This window comes from Hypanus sabinus, chromosome 17, assembly GCF_030144855.1.
Source record: "Hypanus sabinus isolate sHypSab1 chromosome 17, sHypSab1.hap1, whole genome shotgun sequence".
Taxonomy (NCBI): Eukaryota; Metazoa; Chordata; class Chondrichthyes; order Myliobatiformes; family Dasyatidae; genus Hypanus; species Hypanus sabinus.
This window is the reverse complement of record NC_082722.1, coordinates 11,988,080-12,012,150: the sequence shown is the minus strand read 5'-3', so window position 1 is coordinate 12,012,150 and position 24,071 is coordinate 11,988,080. Positions and strand designations below refer to the sequence as shown.

General features: G+C 42.3%; 1 protein-coding gene across 4 annotated transcripts; it reads right to left on the bottom strand.

Annotated features, from left to right (window-relative positions):
• Window positions 1-1,999: 1,999 nt before the first annotated feature.
• On the bottom strand, window positions 2,000-9,786 carry LOC132407140 (tapasin-related protein-like). Of its 4 annotated transcripts, none has more exons than XM_059993434.1 (6): window positions 9,686-9,786; window positions 9,223-9,543; window positions 5,544-5,846; window positions 4,388-4,501; window positions 3,973-4,101; window positions 2,000-3,429 (listed from the first exon to the last, which is right to left on the bottom strand). In XM_059993434.1, the coding sequence occupies exons 1-5, from the start codon at window positions 9,735-9,737 to the stop codon at window positions 4,016-4,018; spliced, it is 876 nt and encodes a 291-aa protein (XP_059849417.1). In that variant the 5' UTR covers window positions 9,738-9,786; the 3' UTR covers window positions 2,000-3,429; window positions 3,973-4,015. The 4 variants fall into 4 exon arrangements, with proteins under 4 accessions (XP_059849417.1, XP_059849420.1, XP_059849421.1 ...); XM_059993437.1 differs by having other exon boundaries at window positions 4,064-4,101; XM_059993438.1 differs by having other exon boundaries at window positions 5,712-5,846.
• Window positions 9,787-24,071: the final 14,285 nt, after the last annotated feature.

The following is a 24,071-nucleotide window of genomic DNA, read 5'->3' as shown; positions in this document are numbered from 1 at the left end:
AGGATGGTATGTGGCCTCCAGGTGCCAAGATCCGATCGAATCCTCAGCATTGTTAAGAGGCAGTGTGAATAATTATATATAGCGGTAATGACATAGGTAGAAAGAGTGACAGCATTCTGCAAAAGGAGTTCATGGCTTTAGGTGTTAATTTAAAGGACAAGACCTCCAGGGTTGAGAAATTAGGGTTGCTACTTGTGCCATGTGCTAGTGAGGCCAGAAACAGGAAGATTATACAGTTGAACACTAGGCTAAGGAATTGGTGTAGGAGGGTGAGCATAAGATCATTGAGCTCACTTCCAGGGAAGTGGGACTTGTACAGAAGAGACAGTATGCACCTAAACTAGATGGAGACTAATATTGAACGGGGGTGGAATAAACTAGAGTAACAGGGAGATGGGAACTGAAGTGTGTAAAGAGATGTTTGTAAGACCTCAGATAAAGTCAGGAATCACAAGGTTGATTATGGTGTGATTAATATCCTGAGTTGCATATATCTAAAAGTAAGAAATCCATAGGAAATCAGCTCAGGACATCCATGAGGCCTCGAATTATGATGTTGTGGTCACTAGTGAGACTTGATTACAGGTTGTACAGGACTGGCAATTCAATATTCCGGGGGTCTGTTGCTTTAGCCACGACAGAACAGACGGTATTAAAGGAGGAGGGGTTGTCTACTTGTCAGGAAAAATATTACAGCAGTGCTCAGTCAGGATAGATTGGTAAATCCCAGTGAGGCGTTGTGAGTGGAACTGAGAAATGTGAAATGTGACCACTTTCATGGGGCTATTTTACAGACCAACCAACTATCTGAGGAAGAACATATTTGGAGAGTAGTTGAAGACTGTTGTAAGAAACATAAGGTTGTTACAGTAGGTGATCATAACGTTCCAGATATTCATTGGTACTCTTATACAATAAAAGGATTAGAGTTCATCAAATGTGTTCAGGAGAGTTTCCTTATTCAGTACATAGATGACACAGTGACAACGTGTGTGATTCTTCATCTGCAATTAGAAATTGAGACAGGGCAGGAGACAGAAATGTGTGTAGGTGAACACTTTGCAATTCGTCATCACAGTACCATTAGTTTCAAAGTAAGTATGTAACAAGATAGGTTTGGTCTGCGGGTTGTCATTCCAAATTGAGGAAAGGCTCATTATATGGTATCAGAAATTATCTGACAAGTGTAGATTGGAACAGGCTATTTTATGGGAAATGTGTACTGGTAAGTGAGAAACCTTCAGAAATGAAATTCGGAGAGCAAAATATTGTCAAAATAAAAGGTAAGGTAACAAGTGTAAGGAGCCGTGGTTTTCAAGGGTTATTGAAGCTCTGGTTAAGAAAGAAAATGGAGGTCTGTAGCAAGGATAGGCGGGAAGGAAAAAATATGTTGCTTATGGAGCATGCAAGAGAAAACTTAAGAAAAATATCAGGAGGGCTAGAAGAGACATGAGGTTGCCCTTGCCGACAAGATGTAGGAGTGTAAGGGAATCTGCAGATTTTGGAAGAGAAAGGGGATTGCAAGGGACACTCTCCCATCCATGTACCTATCTAAACTTCTCTTAATCGTTCACATCGACCTCACATGCACCACTTGTGCTGGCAGATCATTTCACACTCGCACGACCCTCTGGGCGAAGACTTTTCCTTTCATGTTCCCCCTAAACAATTCACCACTCACCCTTAAACCATGACATCTAGTTATAGTCGCACCCATCTTCAGTGAAAAGTCAGCTTATATTTAACCAATCTATAGCCGTCACACTTCTGTATACTTCTGTCAAATTTCCCCACAATTTTCCACATTCTGAGGAACAAAGCCCTAACCCATTCAATCTTTCCTTATATAGCTCAGACTCCAGTCCCGGCAACATCCTTGTAATTTTTTTTCTGTTCTCTTTCGACCTTATTTACATCCTTCCTATAGGTCAGTGACCAAAAGTGCGTACAATAGTCCAACATAGGTTTCTTAAACAAATTAATTCTAAGTTGTTTAATTTTAAACAACTTCAACAAATCATAAGCACGAGAAAGTCTTCAGGTGCTGGAAATCCAAAGCAATACACACAAAATATTGGAGGAACAGTGGGTCAGGCAGCATCAATAGAAATAAACAAGCTGTCGGTGTTTTGGGGCGAGGCTCTTCTTTGGGACTGGAATGGATAAAAAGGTGGGGGGAGAGGGAGGAGTAGAGTTAAAGGTGACAGGTGAAACCTGATGGGAAGAAAAGATAAACAAGAGTTGGGAGGAACGAATCTGATTGGAGAGGAGAGTGGACCATAGGAGAAAGGGAAGGCAGAAGAGATCTTGGGAATGGGAATAGACCAGTGAGAGGCTGGATTAGGAAATATAACAAAGAGGACAGGAATTGTTTCTTAGCAGAAGAAGAAATCAATATTTATGCTATCAGGATGGAGGCTAAAACAACGGAATAAAGGTTTTGCTTTTCTACCCTGAGGATGGCCTCATCATAGCACAAGAAGAGGCCGTGGGCCCACATGTTGGAACGGGAATGGGAATGGGAAATAAAATATTTGGCCAGGGCGAAGTTCCGGTTTTGGCGAATGGAGATAAGGTGCTCAAAAAGTGGTCCCTCAATTAATCACGGGTCTCATCAATGTAGAAGAGGCCGCATCAGGAGCACCAAGCGCAATGGACAATCCTAGCAGATTTGCAGGTGAACTGCTATCTCACCTGGAAGGATTGTTTGGAGATGTAAATGAAGGTAAGGGGGAACTTGAATAGGCCGGAGCAGCAAATTGGCCACTTGCAGATATTAGTGCCAGGAGACAGATTAGTGCGGAAGAACGAATGGACAAGGGAATCATGGAGGGACCAGTGAATGGCAGAACTGGAGCAGGGTGGCAGGGGAGTAAAGATACATTTGATTGTGGGATCCTTTGAAGATGGTGAAAGTTGCGGCGGATGATGTGTCAGATACGGAGGCTCATGTGGTGGTAGAGAAGATGGGGTGAGCGCCAATGTTCAGGAATTGGGAGAGATGCGAGTGATTGCAGCATCAATGGTGGAGGAAAAAGGAGAAGATCTCTAATGTCCTGGAATGGAAAGCAGCATCCTCGGAACAGATGAGGCGGAGATGACGGAACTGAGAAAAGGGAATAACATTTTTACAGGATGGAAAGAGGCACAGTCAAGATAACTGTGGGAATCTTTAGGTTTATATATATATTGATACCTCTATCAGTCTATGTTTCTACTTCAGGTAAATCAGTTTAACATTTGATAATAACATTGAAATATGAAGATAGGTAGCCAAATAACAATCGTTCGTCTCAGATCATGTTGCAAACGGAAGCTGCGCCAATTCATTCCATAACCGTAAATTCCAGCAGATGCAAGATTTCTCGAGAATGAAACGGCGTTTGTGAGAAAACAGGCGCATGGTCAAGTGGATACGGTCCTCTTCATCTGGAACGAAATATAATGACACTATAATTCAGCACCATTTGCGGAATTGTTAACGCAATGACTACAAAGATATTTATCGTACAGACCAATGTGCCGCATCCCCAGAATCTCTTGAGCTAAAGAAATTAACAGACTAGTTTAAGCGCAACGTGACACGATGGCACAGTAGTTATCAGATCCGTCACAATTCCAGCGATCGCCGTTCCATTAAGGTCTCAAGAGCTTCAACATACTCCGGGTGATCGTATCTGATAGGTCCCCAGTGTCCTCCCATATATCAAGCTGAATGTTTTAAAACTTCATGATGCCTTCAAAAATTACAATGATTTTTCTGAATACAAAAGAATAACTATAGCAGTTATCAAGACAAGAGATAATTTAGTTTATGTCATTTAAGTAAATATGATTAAATGCATAAATCAATCAATCAATCAATCAATCAATCAATCAATCAATCAATAAATTAGTGCCAAATGGACGTCTTAACATGATTTGAATCATTATTAGCGACAGGAAGAATAAGCAAACTATGCAAATACACACTGTTGTAATAAGACTATCGTTAATTCTGTCCAGATCAGATCGTCTATTGAATGACCAGATTGTACGGCGCTATATGTACGCAAGAACAAACCTCACTACGATTCGCTTCCGTAAAGCATTCCTCGTTACCTAGAACGAAATACAATGGCATGAAAATAAAGCACCATTCGCAAAATTGTTAACGAAATTATCGTAAAGATATTTACAGGCGAGAGAATGGGAATAGATAATTAAGCACGTCATAGGCTGGCCGAGAATTGAATGCTTGACTTCAGCTAAATATCTGAAATACGTGACCCAGATGTTGCAGCTTATTGAAACCCCAGTGATGATTGTGCTGTCCTGGAAAAGACGCAGATTTTTTTTTTTTTTTTTGTCTTGCTTGTGGATTTGGGAAATGTTCTTTAAATCATACCCTTTCTTTGCTGCTTTCGGCACCGCGTCCCAATGACGATCATTAGCACTAGAATCGTCAGTACCCCCATCGCACAACGGAGAATCCAAACGAAAAGAGATTTGCCAGAGGAACCTGGAGTTTTCAAAGAATATACGTTATGGAAGCTGAGAAGTAAATATATAACTCTTTTTTGAGAGGAGATAAAGAGTCGCTGTTGGTGCTCGTGCTAGTGGTGGCGTTGGGGTGTGTGAATAATAGAGGATAAGACAACCCAACACAGATTAAAAGTATGAGAGAAAATTAATAACTAAAATACACAACACTCTCTTTATCAAAATAAACCCCGAAGTTATTCTATATTGGACAATTAAAGTGTGTTTAATCAGGCTCGATGTGACTATGGCTGACGGATTGCAGTGTCTGAAACAATTTTCCCAATTTTCCCAGTGCAAGATTGACACAATATGTAGATGCGCCTACAAGAGGAGAGGCTGTACTTGATCTGGTATTGGAAAATGAACCTGGTCAGGTGTCAGTGAGAGAGCATTTTGGAGATAGTGATGACAATTCTATCTCCTTTACCATAGCTTTAGAGAGGGATAGGAACAGACAAGTTAGGAAAGCGTTTAATTGGAGTAAGGGGAAATTTGAAGCTATCACGCAGGAACTTGGAAGCCTAAACTGGGAACAGATGTTCTCAGGAAGATGTACAGAAGAAGTATAGCAAATGTTTTGGGGATATGTACGTGAGAGAACCGGAGTTGAGATATGTTATATGTCTCGAATAGAAATTTGATGGAAACGCGAAACGGAACGGAAACTCCTGCAAACAGTTCAACTGAAAGGTACGGAATCACTGGTCAAAAATGATTTTTTTTCAAATGGATTACAAAAGAAACATCAATACACGTGGGTGGAAATGCAAATTATAAAGAACTTATTTCCCAATTTTCTAAAAATTCAAAAGACATTAAATGTAAAATTTTGTCACAGAAGTGTTTTTATTAATGGCTGTCTTGCAACCCACAGAATTCGATATTAAATAAAAGCCCTTTAACAGTATGCTGTACTTAGAGTTTCAAAGAATTAAAGTGGATTTTCCTTGCGACCTCTAACAAGTAGTGATGGCTCATTATATGTGTATTTGAGAAATTAGCAGGACATGCCCTCGTACCTTGGTTAGATTTGGAAATAGAATAGACTGCCACGGCTGAAGTATTGAGAGAGACATGAGATACCAAACAGGTATATTTTGTGCCGTTCTTATCTGGCTGCATCTCTGACAAGCTGCTCGAAACCTCATAAAGACCTTCGGTGGTCTTCTTTACTTTGGTATGCGTACCCAAAACTATCTCAACATCATTTTTATACCAGGTAAGCGAGAAGTCCTCAGGATAAAAGCCAGCTGTTTCACACACAATAATGAAGGCGGTAGTTGAATGCTTTTTCACGAACATTTTCAATGGAGTTGGTACTACTGTGGAACAGATAATGGAAAAAACGTTAAATGACTTTGCGATATTGACGTATTTCCCCTACATTATCCTTAGGTTCATTAACTGTGATGTTTGCATTTGAAGAAATATTAGTAATATGATCTATATCAACTACTAATACCTGACTCTGATTCATATTAGACGACATCATTTGCTGTGTCTCAATAACGCCTCTGATATTCATAAACTATTTTTTACGGAGTCAGATTTAACCAAATAATCCCGACAAAAGGCAGCACGGAGAAACTCTTAAATTTGTTCTACACAGATACTGACGAGCAAACTGCAGCTTAATTATGTGAAAATGAATAAGTAAGCTGCTTTATAATAAAAATATCTTTACAGAAGTGAGTGAAAATAGTATGCCGTTTTCAAATTCGCCCGCAGTCAACACCTTGCCATTTGAATGGGTGATCGCCCTTCATTTACTGAAGGAGTGCATGGTTTAGTTTTGAATTTTTCACACTCCAGGAGACAGTGCAGAGTAGTTGACTAGCAGGGGGGGTTATACGTTGTACTTTAAATCATTTGTATTTATTTTATACTTCTTTTGGAATGTCGAACAGTAACCTACGCAGTCAGAGAGGAGAATTGGGACCATTGGGAATTGGATTTAATGAAGTCAAACGGCATGTAATGCATATTGGAAGATAATAATATGTTCTCAGGGAAACGTATGGAAGAAATGTGGTCAGGGGATATTTTCATGGGGTTCTGAGTAGGTACATTCCAATGAGACATGGAAGGGATGGGCTTAAGAAAAAAAATAGGAGAGCCAGAAGGGGCCATGAGAAGACCTTGGCGGACAGGATTAAGGAAATCCTCAAGGTGTTCTACAAGTATGTGAAAAGCAGGATGATAAGACGTCAGAGACTGAGACCAATCAAGTGTGACAGTGGAAAAGTGTGTTTGGAAATTGAGGAAATAGCAGAGGTACTTAATGAATACTTTGCTTCAGTATTCACTACAGAAAAGGATCTTAGCGATTGTAGGGATGACTTGTAGTGGACTGAAAACCTTGAGCATGTAGATATTAAGGAAGAGGATGTGCTGGAGCATTTGGAAAGCATCAAGTTGAATAAGTCACCGGGACCGGACGGGATGTACCCCAGGCGAGGAAGGACGTTGCTCAGTTCTGGCAATGATCTTTGTATCATCAATGAGGACAGGAGAGGTTCCGGAGGATTGGAGGGTTGTGGATGTTGTTCCCTTCTTCAAGAAAGGGAGTAGCGATAGCCCAGGAAATTATAGGTCAGTGGTTGGTAAGTTGACGGAGAAGATCCTGAGAGGAAGGATTTATGAACATTTGGACAGGCATAATATGATTAGGAATAGTCAGCATAGCTTCGTCGCATAGGCAGGTCGCGCCTTGCGAGCCTGATTGAATTTTTTGACGATGTGACTAAACACATTGATGAAGGTAGAGCAGTAGATGTAGTGTACAGGGAGTTTAGCAAGGCATTTGATTAGGTACCCCATGTAAGGCTTACTGATGAAGTAAGGAGGCATGGGATCCAAGGGGACATTGCTTTGTGGATCCAGAACTGGCTTTCCCACAGAAGACAAAGGAGTGGTTGTAGACACATCACATTCTGCATGGAGGCTGGTGGCCAGCGATATGCCTCAGGGGTCTGTTCCAGGATCACTATTCTTCGTAATTTATATAAACGACCTAGATGAGGAAGTGGAGGGATGGGTCAGTAAATTTGCTGATGACACAAAGGTTGGGGGTGTTGTGGATAGCGTTGAGTGCTGTCAGAGGTTACAACGGGACATTGATAGGATGCAAAACTGGGCTAAGAAGTGGCAGATGATGTTCAATCCAGATAAGTGTGTGGTGGTTCATTTTGGTAGGTCAAATATGATGGCAGAATATAGCATTAGTGGTACAACTCTTGGCAGTATGGAAGATCAAAGGGAAGGGATCTTGGGGTCCAACACCATGGGACACTCAAAGCTGCTATGTAGGTTGACTCTGTGCATTGGCCTTCATCAAATTGAGTTTAAGAGCCAAGAGGTAATGTTGCAGCTCTATAGACCCTGGTCAGACCTCAATTGGAATTTTGTATCGTACTACTTATTCCATTATTCTTAACAATCATGTGTCCACAATATGGAAACTTAGAAGGTCATGAGCACAATACAGTCCCCTTCGGACCACAATGCTGTGCAGAACATGTACTTACTTAGAAATTACCTAAGGTTACCCGTAGCCCTCTAATTTTCTAAACTCCATGTACCTATCCAGAAGTCTCTTAAAAGATACTATCATATCCAGCTCCACCACCGTCGTTTGTTACCCATTCCACGCATTCTTCTGGGGGGATGAGTTATAATGGGGGAGTGGGGAAGTTTTAAGAATATTTTCTTGGATTGGGAGGATTTGGTTTAAGAAGAAAGATAGTATTTCATGAGTTTCTTCTGAACGATGGAACCTGAGGGTGATCTAGGTGTTGAAACAAAGAAATTTTGGATTACTATAACGTTCTATTCAGTGGCATGGATATCAGAAGCAAACCAGCGTATGTTTGAAAGAAGGGAAAGAATTTCGAAAAGAATTTGTGAGAGAACTGAGAGGAACGCAAAACTAAAGTGGCTGATGGATCAGATCCAGTTATAAGGTTGGGAGTCATTTAGACGGGGCATAATAAAGTAAGACGTTGAAAGTAGTGTGTCTAACGTGATGGAGATCCATGGTTGTTCTTAGGCACCAACTTCAAGAAAGGGTGCTGAGAAATTTTAGCAGGGAAGCAAGGAGTTTTCATGCCTCTTCGCCCTTCGGTTCTGAAATGATTATTGGAAGACTTACATCTCAGGACGGCAGCTGTTCACAATTTAATCTACTATAATCCAACGATTCTGCAAATAATATCTTTGGAACTTTATGACTATCTCTATATTACAGATCAATAGAGAAACAACATTTTCAGTTACTAGTATTGAAGAATAGAGCCAGAGTGTTGTAAAATTCAGTGAATTAAAAGATTTATGGCAAACCCTTGGAGCACCTCTTATTAGCAGACAGAGATAGAGCATTGACCTTATTCTTACAAAACACCCTGGACAAAGGATGTTAAAGCAAGAGTGCTGAATTTGTAAACACTGGGTGAAGAGTCTCGGCCCGACACGTCGATTGTACACTTTTCCAGAGATGCTGTCTAGCCTGCTGAGTTCCTCTAGCATTCTCTGTGTGTTATTTGGATTTCCAGAATCTGCAGATTTTCCCTTGTCTTTTTTCAAATGATGTTAAAGGACATTTTCATAGTCGACCTGTTTTTTATACATATATATATATATATATATTGTTATATTCTATATACTTTATAGATAATACGTTCTCCAGTTATTTTAGCTTACCGTAAACTTTTAGAAGTGATCCGGTTCCATTTCTTGCAGGCAGTCCTTTGCGGGTCAATGAACACAGATACATTCCAGAATCTTGGATCATTACATTTTGCAACTCAAAGTACCAAGTTCTTTTCCCTCTCCGACCGGAACGTTTTCTGCTGCCGGTGCTTGTCCGTTGGTATTCATTCTCGCCCTGTTTCCACCAATAGACTTTTACCCAGGATTCATCCTGAGAAATGGGAAATACGCAGTAGAACGTGACGTTCTCTCCTTTGGATACCATCGCTTCTTTGGGCGATTGAGATACATTGAACGAAGTTTGATCCGTAGCTAAGAAGGAAAGGTTAAGTTAGTTAAATTGAATTTTTCATAAATGCAACCTACAGCTGATTCACAGTTATCAAAAATATCGTGTAATCTAATCGGACATTGATTGATAAATTAAAACACGCAGAAATGAATAAAGCTGTACCTATGTAAATGTTCCCACTGACTGCCAGGAAGAGAAACACACTTGCTGACATTCTGCCTGACAGATTCAATGAGTCTATAGATGTGCGATTTTAATGGTTGAGTGAGAGAGTGATTTATATTCTCTGCCGGATGATTCATATCCTGTCGTGGAGTGGGGCGGTGAAATTACAGCCATTGATTCGTAAATCGGTGACCGATATCAGACCGGGGAAATAAAATATTTAATAAATCGATTTCTGTTTCCATTTTCTGACACTCACGTTCTTTACTGACGATTGAAGTGATATAGGAGATTTCACAACGTTTTATGAATTTCTAGTTTCTACTTTTAACATGAGCTAATAGTTCTACAATGTCGAATCCTCACAACCTTTGCACGGCTAAGCACATTAATAATCATTTTAAATTATAATCAGGAATAGTTTAGGATACATTGGTGATTAAAGATATGACTAGTATACTGGTTCATGAGCCGAGCGATGCTGCTGCCGATCATGGATATATGGCCAACACGCTATTTTGGCGGAACATGCTGAGTTCGAATTTAAGAGAAAAGCTAGGATAATTAAGTTCCCAGGGTTGGAACTAGATGGGAGAATAGTTTAGCCCATAGTGGAGTTGCGGAGCAGAATCGATGGGCCGAATGGCCTGCTTCTGCACCTTTGTCTTGTGATCTTTTGGAAGAGATATATACCAGGTTACCGTGCGTAGTGTGAAAGTCATACTCCCCCAGAAGAGATCCCAATGATAAAAGAATCTGAAGCCCTGCCCCCTGCATCAGCTTTTCACCTGTGAGAAACCACTTCGCAATGCTCTGCTCCTGCTGTTGAAAGGGCCTCTGCAATGGCCAAATGCCCGCGAAGCTCCCTTTTTAAACAAGAGAGTTTCCTGTCGCTTTCTTTTCCTTCCAATCTACTCAGTTAGATGGACGAGGTTTTGGGTAAGCGTGAGTTCCTTCTCTTCCTCTACCCACTCCATCGGCTGATTTTCCACACACTTCACCTACTGACCCCCTATATGCATTCTCCCACAGCCGTACTTGATTCCATGTTCTACCTTCCTCTCTCTTACGGTTCCACCTGTCACCCAAGTGCGGAGTGGGAGACACTGAAGCAGGTCGATAGTTCACAGACTTTAATGCGAACAGAGTGAAAGGGAAAAGAAAACAATAAATGCTAGGCCAAGCAGGCCCGTTAACTAGCACTCTCAAATGGAAAACGAAACCTACACTGTGGCCGAAAAGAACAATTAAGAATAAAACGAATATCCAACACGAGGAAATCTATAGACGCTGGAAATTCGAGACAAAGGGTTTCAGCCCGAAACGTCGACTGTACTTCTTCTTATAGATGCTGCCTGGCCTCCTGTGTCCCACCAGCATTTTGTGTGTGTTGATGAAACAAATACTGCTGGTCTTAAGAGTCAGATGACTGGACAGTCCAATTTCTCAGGCAAGACAAAATACCAACAGGCAGCGAAACGTTACTGTGTTGAAGTCTCAACAAATACTATGATGGAATGAATGGGATTAAACACTATCACAATGAAATAATAATTAGCTGACACTTGCATATTCATGACCACAATTACAGAATCTGCTGCGCTGCTGAATACCTGGTGTGGCACTATCATCGTGAGCCCAATGTCACTTCCATTGAAATTCCATCAATCACCTCTATTGACCACTATAATTACTACAGCATTGTTTCTTCATCAGTACTCAGCAGTGTTCTGGCACAAACGATGATAACACAGTGAGAACTATGACATAGAAGGCAACAAACTCTTTTACAATATACCCACTATATCAAAAGTTCCTCCAAATATCTGTGGATTGTCATGGGAAATCATCTATAGAACCAGACTGTAGAGAGTACCTTCCCGTGGGGTGTATCCTGTCCTGAATTCGAGTGTGCCCAACTTGGATATAACACTGCAAAGTAGAACATCAACAATAACTTATCAGAGATGCAAGGGGCTCCAAGATAACCATTTTCTCTCACTTTTATTCCTAAAACAACTAGGTGCAATATATAAACATTGCCAGAATATTGTCCTGATCGGTGGTGCAGATAGCTTTCATTCAATTACACTATATTTCACAGTTTACGACTCTTTGTTGATTACAGAAGCAAATTCCGAGGTACTTAAGTATCAATAATTTGTATGTAAACAGTAGTGTGATAATGTGCAGGGAAAACAGATATTGAGGTAAAACAATGGTTTTCAGATAATAGTATATGTAAGTATTTTGTTCTCCCATCACTGTGCAGTGTTACACAGGAGCAACACTTTGAAGATTGCAGGGTGTATCTTTTGTGCAAAATTAACACCGTACATAACATTGTCATATGAGGAACAGAAAACATAAATGAAAAGCTGGTAGTCTTGATTTTATGGACGTAACATTCTGACATCACTCATTCATATCAACATTTAAAACAGGATACTGTTCTGTAGCTATAATTGTGATCCACTGAAAGGTGTTAGTATTGGTGTAATTGTAGGTTAAATGGAAACAAAATAGATTTTGATTCATGCAGTGGTAACAGAATGGTATTATATGAAGTGCAAATGTATTTTAAGTATTGTACAATAAGAACTTCATTTATACTTGGACAATGCTCCCAGTAAAAGATAGGATTACCCTATTCATATGACCTCAGCCTGTCCATCAGCCTGACCAAGACTAACAATTTCCTGATGCAAAAGAAACTATTTCAGGGGAAATCTAACAATCTGATTCACTTTGACAAATTTCACATGGTCCTGTGAATTATTAAGGAAGTGAAACATAATCGAAGTTGTTGCTTCCAGTCTGACTGGAGAATGCAAATAAGGAAATTGAGGAACCAGTTGCATAAGCAGTATTGAAGCCTGGGTAATGAAATCTAATGATTAGGTTCAAGAGGATGATATAGAATGCTAAACATTAATCTCCAGAGAGCATCCTGATGTGTGCATCTTCATTTTCAAGTGTTCCAACTGATGTTGATCTATTGAGACGGTGTTTAATTTGGAGTGGATCTAAATCACTCCTCAGGGAGGAGTTGATATATTTCATGACCAACCTCTCTAAGCAGTTCATTATAGTTGATGTAGGTGCTCCTGGACGATAGCCATTGAGGCAGGCTGTCACATTCTATGGGCAGGAAAACAATGCTGAGATGAAGCTAGAAGCTGTACAAAAAGAAATCTGCAAACATGGTGCAGTCATAATAACAACAGAAAGAGGTGACAGTAGAACTCAGCTCAAACAAAATAGACAAGTGAAATAAAGAGCAGGTAAAATGTCCAATTACAGGAGATGTTACATGTCTCCATTCCACATCAAAAAGCTCTGTTCAGCAAAAGAATTGTAAGGTTGGATTCACAAAACACTGTTCAGTGACAAGTAGTACCCGGAGCTGCTCACAAGCCTGGAGTTATTGAAAGAAGAGTGCCTTATCTAACTGAGGTCAGGCAAGACGCCATGCTCTATGACCACAGCAAGGCACATACCAGTCCCATTGATGAACACAGTCAAAGCTGAACTTGAGAGAATTGAGGTGCTTGACATCATAGGTAGAGTGAATGGACTTACTGATTGGTACGCAGGCATTATTCCAGTTCCCGAGCAAAACGGCACAATGAGAATCTGTGTTAATCTAACAAAATTGAATAATGTAGTGAGCCAGGAGAAGTTTATTCTGCCCTCCGTTGAGCACATATTGGGTATGCGGATGGAGCAAAGTTCTTCACCAAACTAGATGAACTAGATGCAAATTCAAGGTTCTGGCAGATCCATTTAGTTCCTGAGTCACAGAAGCTTACAACATTTATCACACTATATGAATGCTATACCTTGAGGAGACTCCCTGTTTGGCATCTCATCAACCCCTGAACTATTTCAGATGAACATTAACCCAATATTGGAGGGGCTCGAAGAAGTAGTCTGCCACATGGATGATATACTCATCTCAGGAGACTCAAGAGAGGAACATGACCAAAGAGTGGAGTCTGCCTTGGAGAAACTGAAATAGGCTGCAATCACCCTGAATAAAAAGAAATTCAAATTTGCAAAGTTACAGGTGAAGTTATTGGACCACCAACTGTCCTCAGAGTGACTGTAGCCAGATTTAGATGAACTGGCAGGAATTCAAAACATGGAACAACCTACAAATGTATCAGAGATCTGCAGTTTCATTGGCATGGTAAACAAGCTGGGAAAACTCATTCCAGACTTGGCAGAGAAACAAAGCCACTGCGAGATATCTTCTCTCAGAGAAATGTTTGGTCCTAGTATGCATCACAGGAGATATTATTATCATCACTTAAAGCAGAGCTTATTTCTCCAACAATCTTGCCTTTTTAAAATTTGGACAAAGCAATCAATGTATTAGCAAATGCCTCTTCCTTTGGCCTAGGTGAAGTACTCATGAGTACTGCAGTGGTGTATTGAAATTGGTGGCAAATGCATCAAAAGCTCTGCTTCCCTTTGAGCAGTATTAAGTTCAAATAAAAAATAAGACATTGGCTCTCATATGGGCTTATGAACACTTCAACTGCTAATTAATACGGACTAACTTCCTACTGGAAACAGACCATACGTGACTTGTCAGCCTCCTCTGCTCAAAATACTTGGATGACTTACCCTGTCTGCAAAGATTCACAATGGGGTTTATGCAATACTTTTGTGACATGGAACATGTTCCCGGCCAAAAGTTCACTACACCAGTCTCTCTGTCAAGGATGGCATGGACAAAAGCTGACTCTGCCCTCATAGATGATATCAATATCTACTTATCGTGTAAGTTTCCCTGCATCACAGAATAAACTAGACTAAATTCATGCTGAGCTGAAAAAGGATCAAATCTGCTGCAAGGTCATGCAATACCATGAGCATGGATGGCCAGCTGTTCTAAAAGGAGCTCATGAACTCAACCCTTGCTGGTTTGAAAGTCACATGCTCACCATTCTAGATGGCTTGCTGCTAAAGGGCTCCTGACTTGCTATCCCTGCCTCTGTGTCACCTAAGAGCAAGTAAATCCATGTGGTGGCCTGGTCTGAGTCCACAGCTGAGAGGTTATGTAAATAGAATAGACTGTTATCGAAGAAGTATTGAGGGAGACATGAGATACCAAACAAGTTTAATTTGTGTCATTCTGAGATGGCTGCTGCAGTGTCAAGTGTTTGAAACTCAAGAAGTCCCTGAGTGTTCTTCATTGTCTTGGCCTGTATGTCAATAACTATTTCAATGCCGCTCTTATACCAAGTGAGAAATTACTGGCATAAAGGGCAACTGTTTCACACACAATAATGTAGGTGGTAGCTGAATTCTTTTTCACAAATATCTTCAGTGGAGTTGGTACTGTTGCGGAACAGATAATGGAAAAAAGTTAAATGATGTTGCAATATTGAAATATTTTCCTTAAATTAACTTCTAGTGCATTAAATATTATGGTTGCATTTGAAGAAATGTTCTTAATATAATCCATATCAACTACTAACACCTGATCCTCATTCATATGCTGCATGTCTCTAACTCAGCGATAATAACGTCACTTCAGATATTTGTTTTGTATTTTTTTCGGAGTACAAAGACTTAATCCAATAGCCATGACAATGGACAGAATGTCAAAATTCTAAATTTGTTTCACGTATGTAGTAAAGAGCAAACTGCAGTTCAATTATGTGAAAGTGTCAGTACACTAGAGGAGGCGATCCATTCACAGACCCAGTACTGTGCACACAGTGATATTAATTGAGCACCACATCCCGTGGTGCAAACAAAGTCGACATCAAAGTTTAGGCAGAAATAAAAACATCCAGAGAAATCAAAAAAAGCAGAATCAGGAAACAGGCAGAGTCGATATTCAGATGGATAGAATACAGATATGAATGCTGGAAAGGCTCAGAAAAATTCACTGGCACAATCTGGCAACAAACAGGGGATGGCTCATGAAAGGCTTAATGCAGGACACATGGAATAATGCGGTGGAGAGTGCAGAGGGGAGCTTGAGATGAAGGCAGCAGGGTTGATGACTTTAGCAATGGGAAAGGGGCGAATGAAGTGGGGGACGAGCTTGCGGGAATCCACACTGAGGGGCAGGTCTCCAGTTGAAAGCCACACATGCTGTCCCTGGTAGTAACGTAGAACCTTGGAGCAATGGCAGTCAGCTTGACGCTTGATCCTAGCAGAGGCACAGAGAAGGACAGAGTGGGTGCGCCTCCATGTCCTCTGACAACGGTGGATGAATGCCTCAGCAGATGGAATGCCAACCTCCTCCTCCTGGGCAGGAAACAGTGAAGGTTGGTAGCCAAGGCAGCACCCGAAGGCAGACAGACCAGTGGATGAGGACAGAGGAGTGTTTATGGCGTACTTGGCCCAGGGTAGCTGCTGACTCCATGCAGAGGGGTTCTGGGAGACCAGACACTGCAATACAGACTCTAGCTGTTGGTTGGCCCACTCAGTCTGGCCATTGGTCTTTGGGTGGAATCCTGAAGGCAAACTCACAGATGCACCCAGAAGATTACAGAAGGCCCTCCAGAAGTTGGATGTGAATTAAAAGCCCCTGTCTGACTCAACATCTACAGATAAACCATGTAATTTAAAACATGCAGGACTAGTAATGTGGCTGTTTCTTTGGCAGAGGGCAGTTTCGGTAAAGGAATGAAGTGTACAGACTTGGAGAGATGATCAACTGCTGTGAGAATGGTGGTGTTACCATTTGATGGGGGAAGACTGGTTGACAAAATCCAGAGCAATGTGGGACCAGGGTCTCTTGGGGATTGTTAGGGGTTGTAATAGACCAGCAGGTGACCAGTTGGAGTTCTTGCCTTGAACATGGACCGAGCAGGCTGAGACAAAGTTGCAGATGTCATCTCCCATGGAGGACCATCAGAACCACCGATTGATGAAGGCGTGAGTACACTTGGTTTCAAGGTGACAGGATAACCAGGAAGAACGATCCCGCTGTGGACAGAGCTGGGAACATAAACACAGTTAGCGGGGCATTGACTAGAGGCTGCCTCACTCTGTTGAGCAGTCTGCATTATGGCTTCAATGTCCCATTGCACTGCACCCACGAGACAGTGAGCAGGGAGGATAACGTTGGGTACCTCAGGGGTTTCAGAGGAAGGAAATCTTCGGGAGAGGGCAACAGGTTTTCCATTCTTGAAATCCGGGCAGAAGGACAGAGTAAAATTGAACCTTGAGAAAAACAGGGACCAACGAGCTTGAGGAGAGTTCAGATGATTGGCCCTATGGATATATTCCAGATTCTTCTGATCAGTCCAGACTAAGAATGGCAACTTTGCTCCCTCCAGCCAATGCCTCCACTCCTCCAGAGCGAGCTTCACACCCAGCAGCTCCCGGTTTCCGACATCGTAATTCCACTCCGTGGGAGTGAGGCGGTGAGAGGAGAAGGCGCAGGGCTGTATCTCTTCATCTTAGCCGAGCACTGAAAGGTAACCACTCCTACACCAATGTCAGACACATCCTTCTCCACAATGAACTGCCAGTCAGTGTCGGGTTGAATCAGGATGGGGGCAGAGGTGAAACATTCCTTCAGGACAGAGAATGCTTTTTCAGCAGCCTGGGACCAGGAGAATCTGACAGCCGATGAGGTAATAGCAGTGAGTGGTGCAGCCAGTGTACTGTAATTTCTGATGAAGCGGCAACAGAAGCTAACAAAGCCCAAGAAGCGTTGCAACTCCCGATGAGTCGAAGGTTGGGGCCATTCGACCACCACCTTGACCTTCTGTTGGTCCATCTGAATGGAACCACCTGAAATTACATACCCCAGGAAGAAGACAGTATTGCGATTAAACTCACATTTCTCAGCCTTCACAAAGACCTGGTTCTCCAGAAGGCACTGAAGAACTCTGCGGACGTAACTTGGGTGTTCAGCAAGGGAACTAGAAAAAAAATCAAAATGTCTTCGGAATACACAAAAAAAATTGGTTTAGTATGTCCCTGAGAAAGTAATTTACTAGGTCTTGAAAGATAATGGGGGCATTGGTGAGACCGAATGGCATGACCAGATACTCAAAATGGCCTGAGCTGGTGTTAAAGGCCGTCTTCTACTTGTCCCCTTCTTGGATGCGGACAAGATGGACTTTGACAAGGTTCCACATGGAAGGTTAGTTAGGAAGGTTCAATCATTAGGTATTAATATTGAAGTAGTAAAATGGATTCAACAGTGGCTGGATGGGAGATGCCAGAGAGTAGTGGTGGGTAACTGTTTGTCAGGTTGGATGCCGGTGACTAGTGGTGTGCCTCAGGGATCTGTACTGGGTCCAACCCCTTTATAAATCAGAGCATTGCATATAGGAGTTGGGATGTAATGTTAAAATTGTACAAGGCATTGGTGAGGCCATATTTGGAGTATTGTGTACAGTTCTGGTCACCGAATTATAGGAAAGATGTCAACAAAATAGAGAGAGTACAGAGGAGATTTATTGGAATGTTACCTGGGTTTCAGCACCTAAGTTACAGAGAAAGGTTGAACAAGTCATGTCTTTATTCTTTGGAGCGTAGAAGGTTGAGTGGGGACTTGGTAGAGGTATTTAAAATTATGAGGGGGATAGATAGAGTTGACATGGATAGGCTTTTTCCATTGAGAGTAAGGGAGATTTAAACAAGAGGACATGATTTGAGAGTTAGGGGACAAAAGTTTAAGGGTTACACGAGGGGGAACTTCTTTACTCAGAGAGTGGTAACTGTGTGGAATGAGCTTCCAGTAGAAGTGGTAGAGGTAGGTTCGATATTGTCATTTAAAAAAAAATTGGATAGGTACATGGACAGAAAAGGAATGGAGGGTTATAGTCTGAGTGCAGGTCGATGGGACTAGGTGAGAGTAAGCATTTGGCATGGACTAGAAGGGCCGAGATGGCCTGTTTCTGTGCTGTAATTGTTATATGGTTATAAGATGGTAGGCTGGCACAAAACATCATCTGATTGGCTACAGTACAGACAGGGATGGGGCTGATTCTCCTTTGTCTTTCAGTTGGCATCAGTTGGGTACAGTCAACCTTCACAGCTTCGTGCTCTGGAACGTGAATTAGAGATGGGGACAAACGGCAGGGCAATGTAGACTGACAAGGAGCTTAGAACTCACCCAGTGCCCCCAGGGACCCTCTGGAATCCTTCCCTCTACGGCGCTGCTGAAGGCCAAATCCAACAGTGCTTCAAAGGTGGCAGGAAGATCATAGGTGACCACCTGATCTTTGATGTTTTCGAAGAGGCCATTCATGAAGGTGCCGTACTGTACCACCGAGTTCCAGCCACTGGAGGTGGCTAGGGTCCGGAACTCTATGTCTGTATCTGACACAGAAACATGCCCCTGGTGCATGTGCAGCATTTCACGGGCAGCTTCTCTCCCATGTTTGGAGCGATCATACACTTTTCTCATCTCCTCAAAACATAACTGAAAACTGATGCAGAAAGGTGAGCCTGCCTCCCCAATTTCTCGCCCAACCGGACAGTTGAGTGATGACATAGGCCACCTTAGCTCGATCGATCAGAAAGGTTGTTGGTTGTAAATCAAAAATTGGTGCATTGGTAAAGAAAAAAAGCAGCAGGTGCCAGGTTCACCTGAGTAGTTTTCTGGAGGAGGCAGATGGAGATCTTGGATGGGAGGAGTAAGTGAGAATGCAGAGGGCAGAACAGAAGATGCAGTCGCAGAATGTTAATGGGCGCTCTGGGACAGCTGGAGTGACTGAGTCTGGGCCACAAGATCAGCCACTTCAGCAGAAAGTCCAGCACGTTCAACACGGAGTCCAGCTAGTTCTGGTGTCTCCCCAGCATCACTCCCTGTTGTTCCAAGGCTGCTCTCAGATGATCGGGTCTGCTGGATTCATTCTGGCCAGATTGTACTGTCAGGGCACTGGAGCAGGGATCCAATCGCAGACCCAGTACTGTGCACACTGTGATATTAATTGAGTAACAAATCCTGAGGTGCAAACAAAATCAAAATCAGTTGTGGATAGTGTGGAGGGCTGTCAAAGGTTACAGCGGGATATTGATAGGTTGCAAAACTGGGCTGAGAAGAGGCTGATGGAGTTCAACCCAGATAAGTGTGAAGTGGTTCTTTATGGTAGGTCAATTATGATGGCAGAATATAATATTAATGGTAAGACTCTTGGCAGTGTGGAGGATCAGAGGGATCTTGAGGTCTGAGTCCATAAGACACTCAAAGCAGCTGCTCAGGTTGACCTTGTGGTTAGGAAGGTGTATGGTGCATTGGCTTTCATCAATCATGAAATTGAATTTAGAACACAAGAGGTAATGTTGCAGCTATATAGGACCCTGGTCAGACCCCACTTGGAGTATTGTGCTCAGTTCTGTTTGTATCACTACAGGAAGGATGTGGAAGCCATAGAAAGGGTGCAGAGGAGATTTACAAGGATGTTACCTGGATTGGAAGCATGCCTTATGAGAACAGGTTGAGTGAACTCTGCCTTTTCTCCTTGGAGCGACAGAGAATGAGAGGTGACCTGATAGAGGTTTATAAGATGATGAGAGGCATTGATTGTATGGATAGTCAGAGGCTTTTTCCCAGGGCTGAAATGGTTGTCACAAGAGGACACAGGTTTAAAGTGCTGGGGAGTAGGTACAGAGGAGATGTTAGGGGTAAGTGTTTTACTCAAGAGTGGTGAGTGCCCGGAATGGGCTGCTGGCAACCGTGGTGAAGGCGGACATGATAGGGTCTTTTAAGGAAATTTCAGATAGTTACTTGGAACTTAGTAAAATAGAGGGCTATAAGTAAGCCTAGTAGTTTCTAAGTTAGAGACATGTTTGGAACAACTTTATGGGCCGAAGGGCCTGTATTGTGTGGTAGGTTTTCTATATTAGGCCACAGGGAATGGGGATCACTCTTCAAAATTTTTTCCTGAAATGGGAGGACTTTGGCTAAAAGGAAAGATGTTATCACCTAAGTTTCTTCAAAATGAAAGGTTGAGGGAGAACTAATAGTATAAAAAAATAAATGAGATGAAATATAGAAAGGCTGGACATCTACTATGGCTTATTCAATGGTAGGAGTATAAGAAATAAGCTAGCATCTATTTGGAAGAAGGGTCGGGAATTTTGAAAAGGATTGTGGAGAGATTTGAGAGGGATTTAGACAGACCCTCATAAATTAAGGCATTGAAAGTCATGGGTCTAATTTGATGGAGATTGATGCAGATGGGCAAAGAGAAGCACAGACGTGTTCGACTGATGCAGCTTTTCGGTCTTGTATGAATCTGCATCGCTTTAAACAGCAATTACTTCAGACTGCGTGTTTGTTGAAAGGTGTTTTAAGGTGAACGGTTTTGACACATGTTATTTTTGAACATTTTTCCAGTATTTAGCTGGTGATCTGTCCAATTTACTTTAGGATGTATGATTTATTTTTCTAACATTGTACACTAGTTCTGTTATGGTCCGGTCCGGAGCCCGCATGCCGGGTCTTGATCCGGTCTGCGGACTCTGGGTCTTGTAGCCGTCTCTCCTTTCACCCTTTAGCCCAAATAGGATCATCTTGGCTTAAGGAGGTGCACCGGAGACCTATCGGCTGGTAGGTGTATATAAGGGGCTCTGGGACTGAGTTGTGTTGTGTTGTCCCTCTGTTTGTCTGGTTTGCCTTGTTGGTGCTGTTTGCTTGGCTGTCCTGCCGTTGCTTGGTGGAGGACTCTGACCCTTTCCTACCTCTCTCTTCCGACGGGTTGTGCCCTGCAACCTGCCCGGGCCCCTGTGTTCCTGCCTGGGAGGCCGGGCCCTGCCCAGAAGTAATGCGACCCACCCGGGGGACTGTCCTCCCAGTATTCCTTGTCCCATAGACCCATCCTTTAGCCTAGGCAAGGTCCTGCCTTCGCCATGAACACTCTGAACCCCAGGATCACTTTTGCATACCACAGTCTCCCCATCTTGTTCTATCCTTTAGTTGTTCCTGTCCTGCCCCTAGTACTTCAGTGCCTGCGTCCTGCATTTGGGTCCAGTCTCCATGTCCCCTTGTGACAGAACGACCCCCCAGTCATGGACCCAGCACGCAGGCACTGGAGTCTATTCCTGTCACCCTGGGGGTCTCCCCTTGTCCGAACATTCCCCTCCCCACCCATATCTTCAGCTCTAGAGACCTTCCTTGCTTGCCCGGAGGCTTCCTTTGATGGGGGGGGTGGGGGGGAGGTGGGTGCTGTTATGGTCCGGTCTGGAGCCCGCATTTCGGGTCTTGATCCGGTCTGTGGACCCCAGACTCCGGGTCTTGTAGCCGTCCCTCCTTTCACCCTTAATCCCAAATAGGATCATCTTGGCTTAAGGAGGTGCACCTGAGACCTATCGGCTGGCAGGTGTATAAAAGGGGCTCTGGGACTGAGTCTAGTTGGGGGTTTGTCCTGTACTGTTTGGTTTGCTTGGCTATCCTGTTTTGATCCTGTCTTGGAGTGCCCACTGTTAATCATCTAGTTCTGTAAATCTGTTCTTGTAGTCATCCTGGACTGAGCTCCCTTCTGATCCCTTGCATCTGTTGGGTAAGCAGACTGGATTGCTGTTGCCTGGTGGGGGACTCTGACCCTTTCCTACCCCTCTCTTCTGATGGGTTGTGCCCTGCAACCTGCCCAGGTGCTCCATGTCTTGCCCAGGCCCCTATGTTCCTGCCTGGAAGGTGGCCCTGCCCAGGAGCTAAGCAGCTTGCCCTGAGGAGTCAATCAATTTTAGCAGAGATGTCCAATGTGAAGAATGTGATTTTTTTTTCAGATTTGCAAATGGTGTTTAGAAAAGCTCATTTTAAATTAACATTGCTGCACACTCTCAAAAACATTAGTCTTTAAAAAAAAATTCTTCAGCTCCACCTCTTATTTGATAATTTCTATTGTCTCTTACAACATATTGAGTATACTTGTTATCCAGGAAATCCATTTGGTGAAGGTTCATCCAGAGTACAATTGAGGATGACTGCTGAGATTTGACCATGTCATGATGAAGAATGGGAGATTTACTGCATTTCCAAAACCACAGTATTTCTTTACTGCTGCTGCCATTCTTTCTTGGGGATAGAGGTCATAGTTTTGGGGCACACTGTTTAAATGGCCTAGGTGAACAAGTACAGTGTGCATTTGAAATGTTATATACTATAGCCTGTGTGATGGTCTGATAGATGGAATGGATGGTTATGCTGGTTGATGGTTATCAATCAAATCAAATATTTCACGCTGAATCATGATTCATTTGAGTTGTTAGAATACATTTGTCTGTGCAATAGAATGTATATTGGAGTGGCCCAGAAGAATTGGAGTTTTAATTGCTTGTTGTAGCATTCACTGGTTTCTGCATTACCAGTTGATATTTATTGTTATTTAGGCTTGTACATATGACCTTCTGGCCAATAGTCACATTATGTAGATTGTTCCCAGATTAGGTAGTTTTAGTGAGGAACATGTAGTTCATAACTGGGGAGAGATTAGTCATGACAGTCCATCAACAGGAATAGAAACTCAGCCCACCACATGTGTGGCATCTTCTCCACCCTATTATTTCAATCTATGGGTCAGTATGTAGAATTAGTAGAAGGTATGCAATGTGTTCTCTATGTGAACTGAAACATGAAACCCTCTCTGCAAAACTCCAATAGAGAATCAGTTGAGTCTGAAACAATAAATATGAGATGATGGGAAATCCACGATCCAATGGACAACAAATTGTAAAAATAAATGTTGCTATCATGCAGCAAAAATATGGTGGTGGACAAGTTTCCAAAACCATTGTAATCTTCCTTGATTGAAGATGTCCTGCACCAGTAGCTAGGAGATGATTGAAACATTCAGAATCGTGTTCAGCATCAGGAGTCAAATAGGATACTGGGCAGATTACTCACAGCAGCTTTGATGCACACCATGTAATATAACAAAATGGCAAGTAACATTGGAAATAGTTAAATCTGGTAAAGTACGTGCTGAAATATATGCTAGAATGGATGTGCTACTAATCAACCATTCACATTTTGAAGCTCAGGCATGTCCCATTTGCAACATATGGACAAATCCAATGTGACTATGGTCATGTATATATGTACTGAAAAGTTCCACAAGTGACAGTAGTAGTGCTTGTGGCCTCCACATGTGTAGAGATGTATGTATGGGGGGGGGAGTGGGTGTGTGTGTATATATGTTTGTGTGCATACATGCACGCATTGGTGTTGTGGAAGGAAGATTGGAGTTGAGGGGTTTAACACAGACCAGATTGAAAACTGATGAACTGCATGGTAAAGTGAAAATTCCTTCAAACAGTTCAACATTAAGAATGAAATTATTATTTTTAAATGATATAAGAAGAAACATCAATACACATGAGTGGAAAACCAAATTCTTTTGGAATGTAAAACAGTAAATTAAATGGTCAGAGCTTATATTACAGTGGTCAGAAA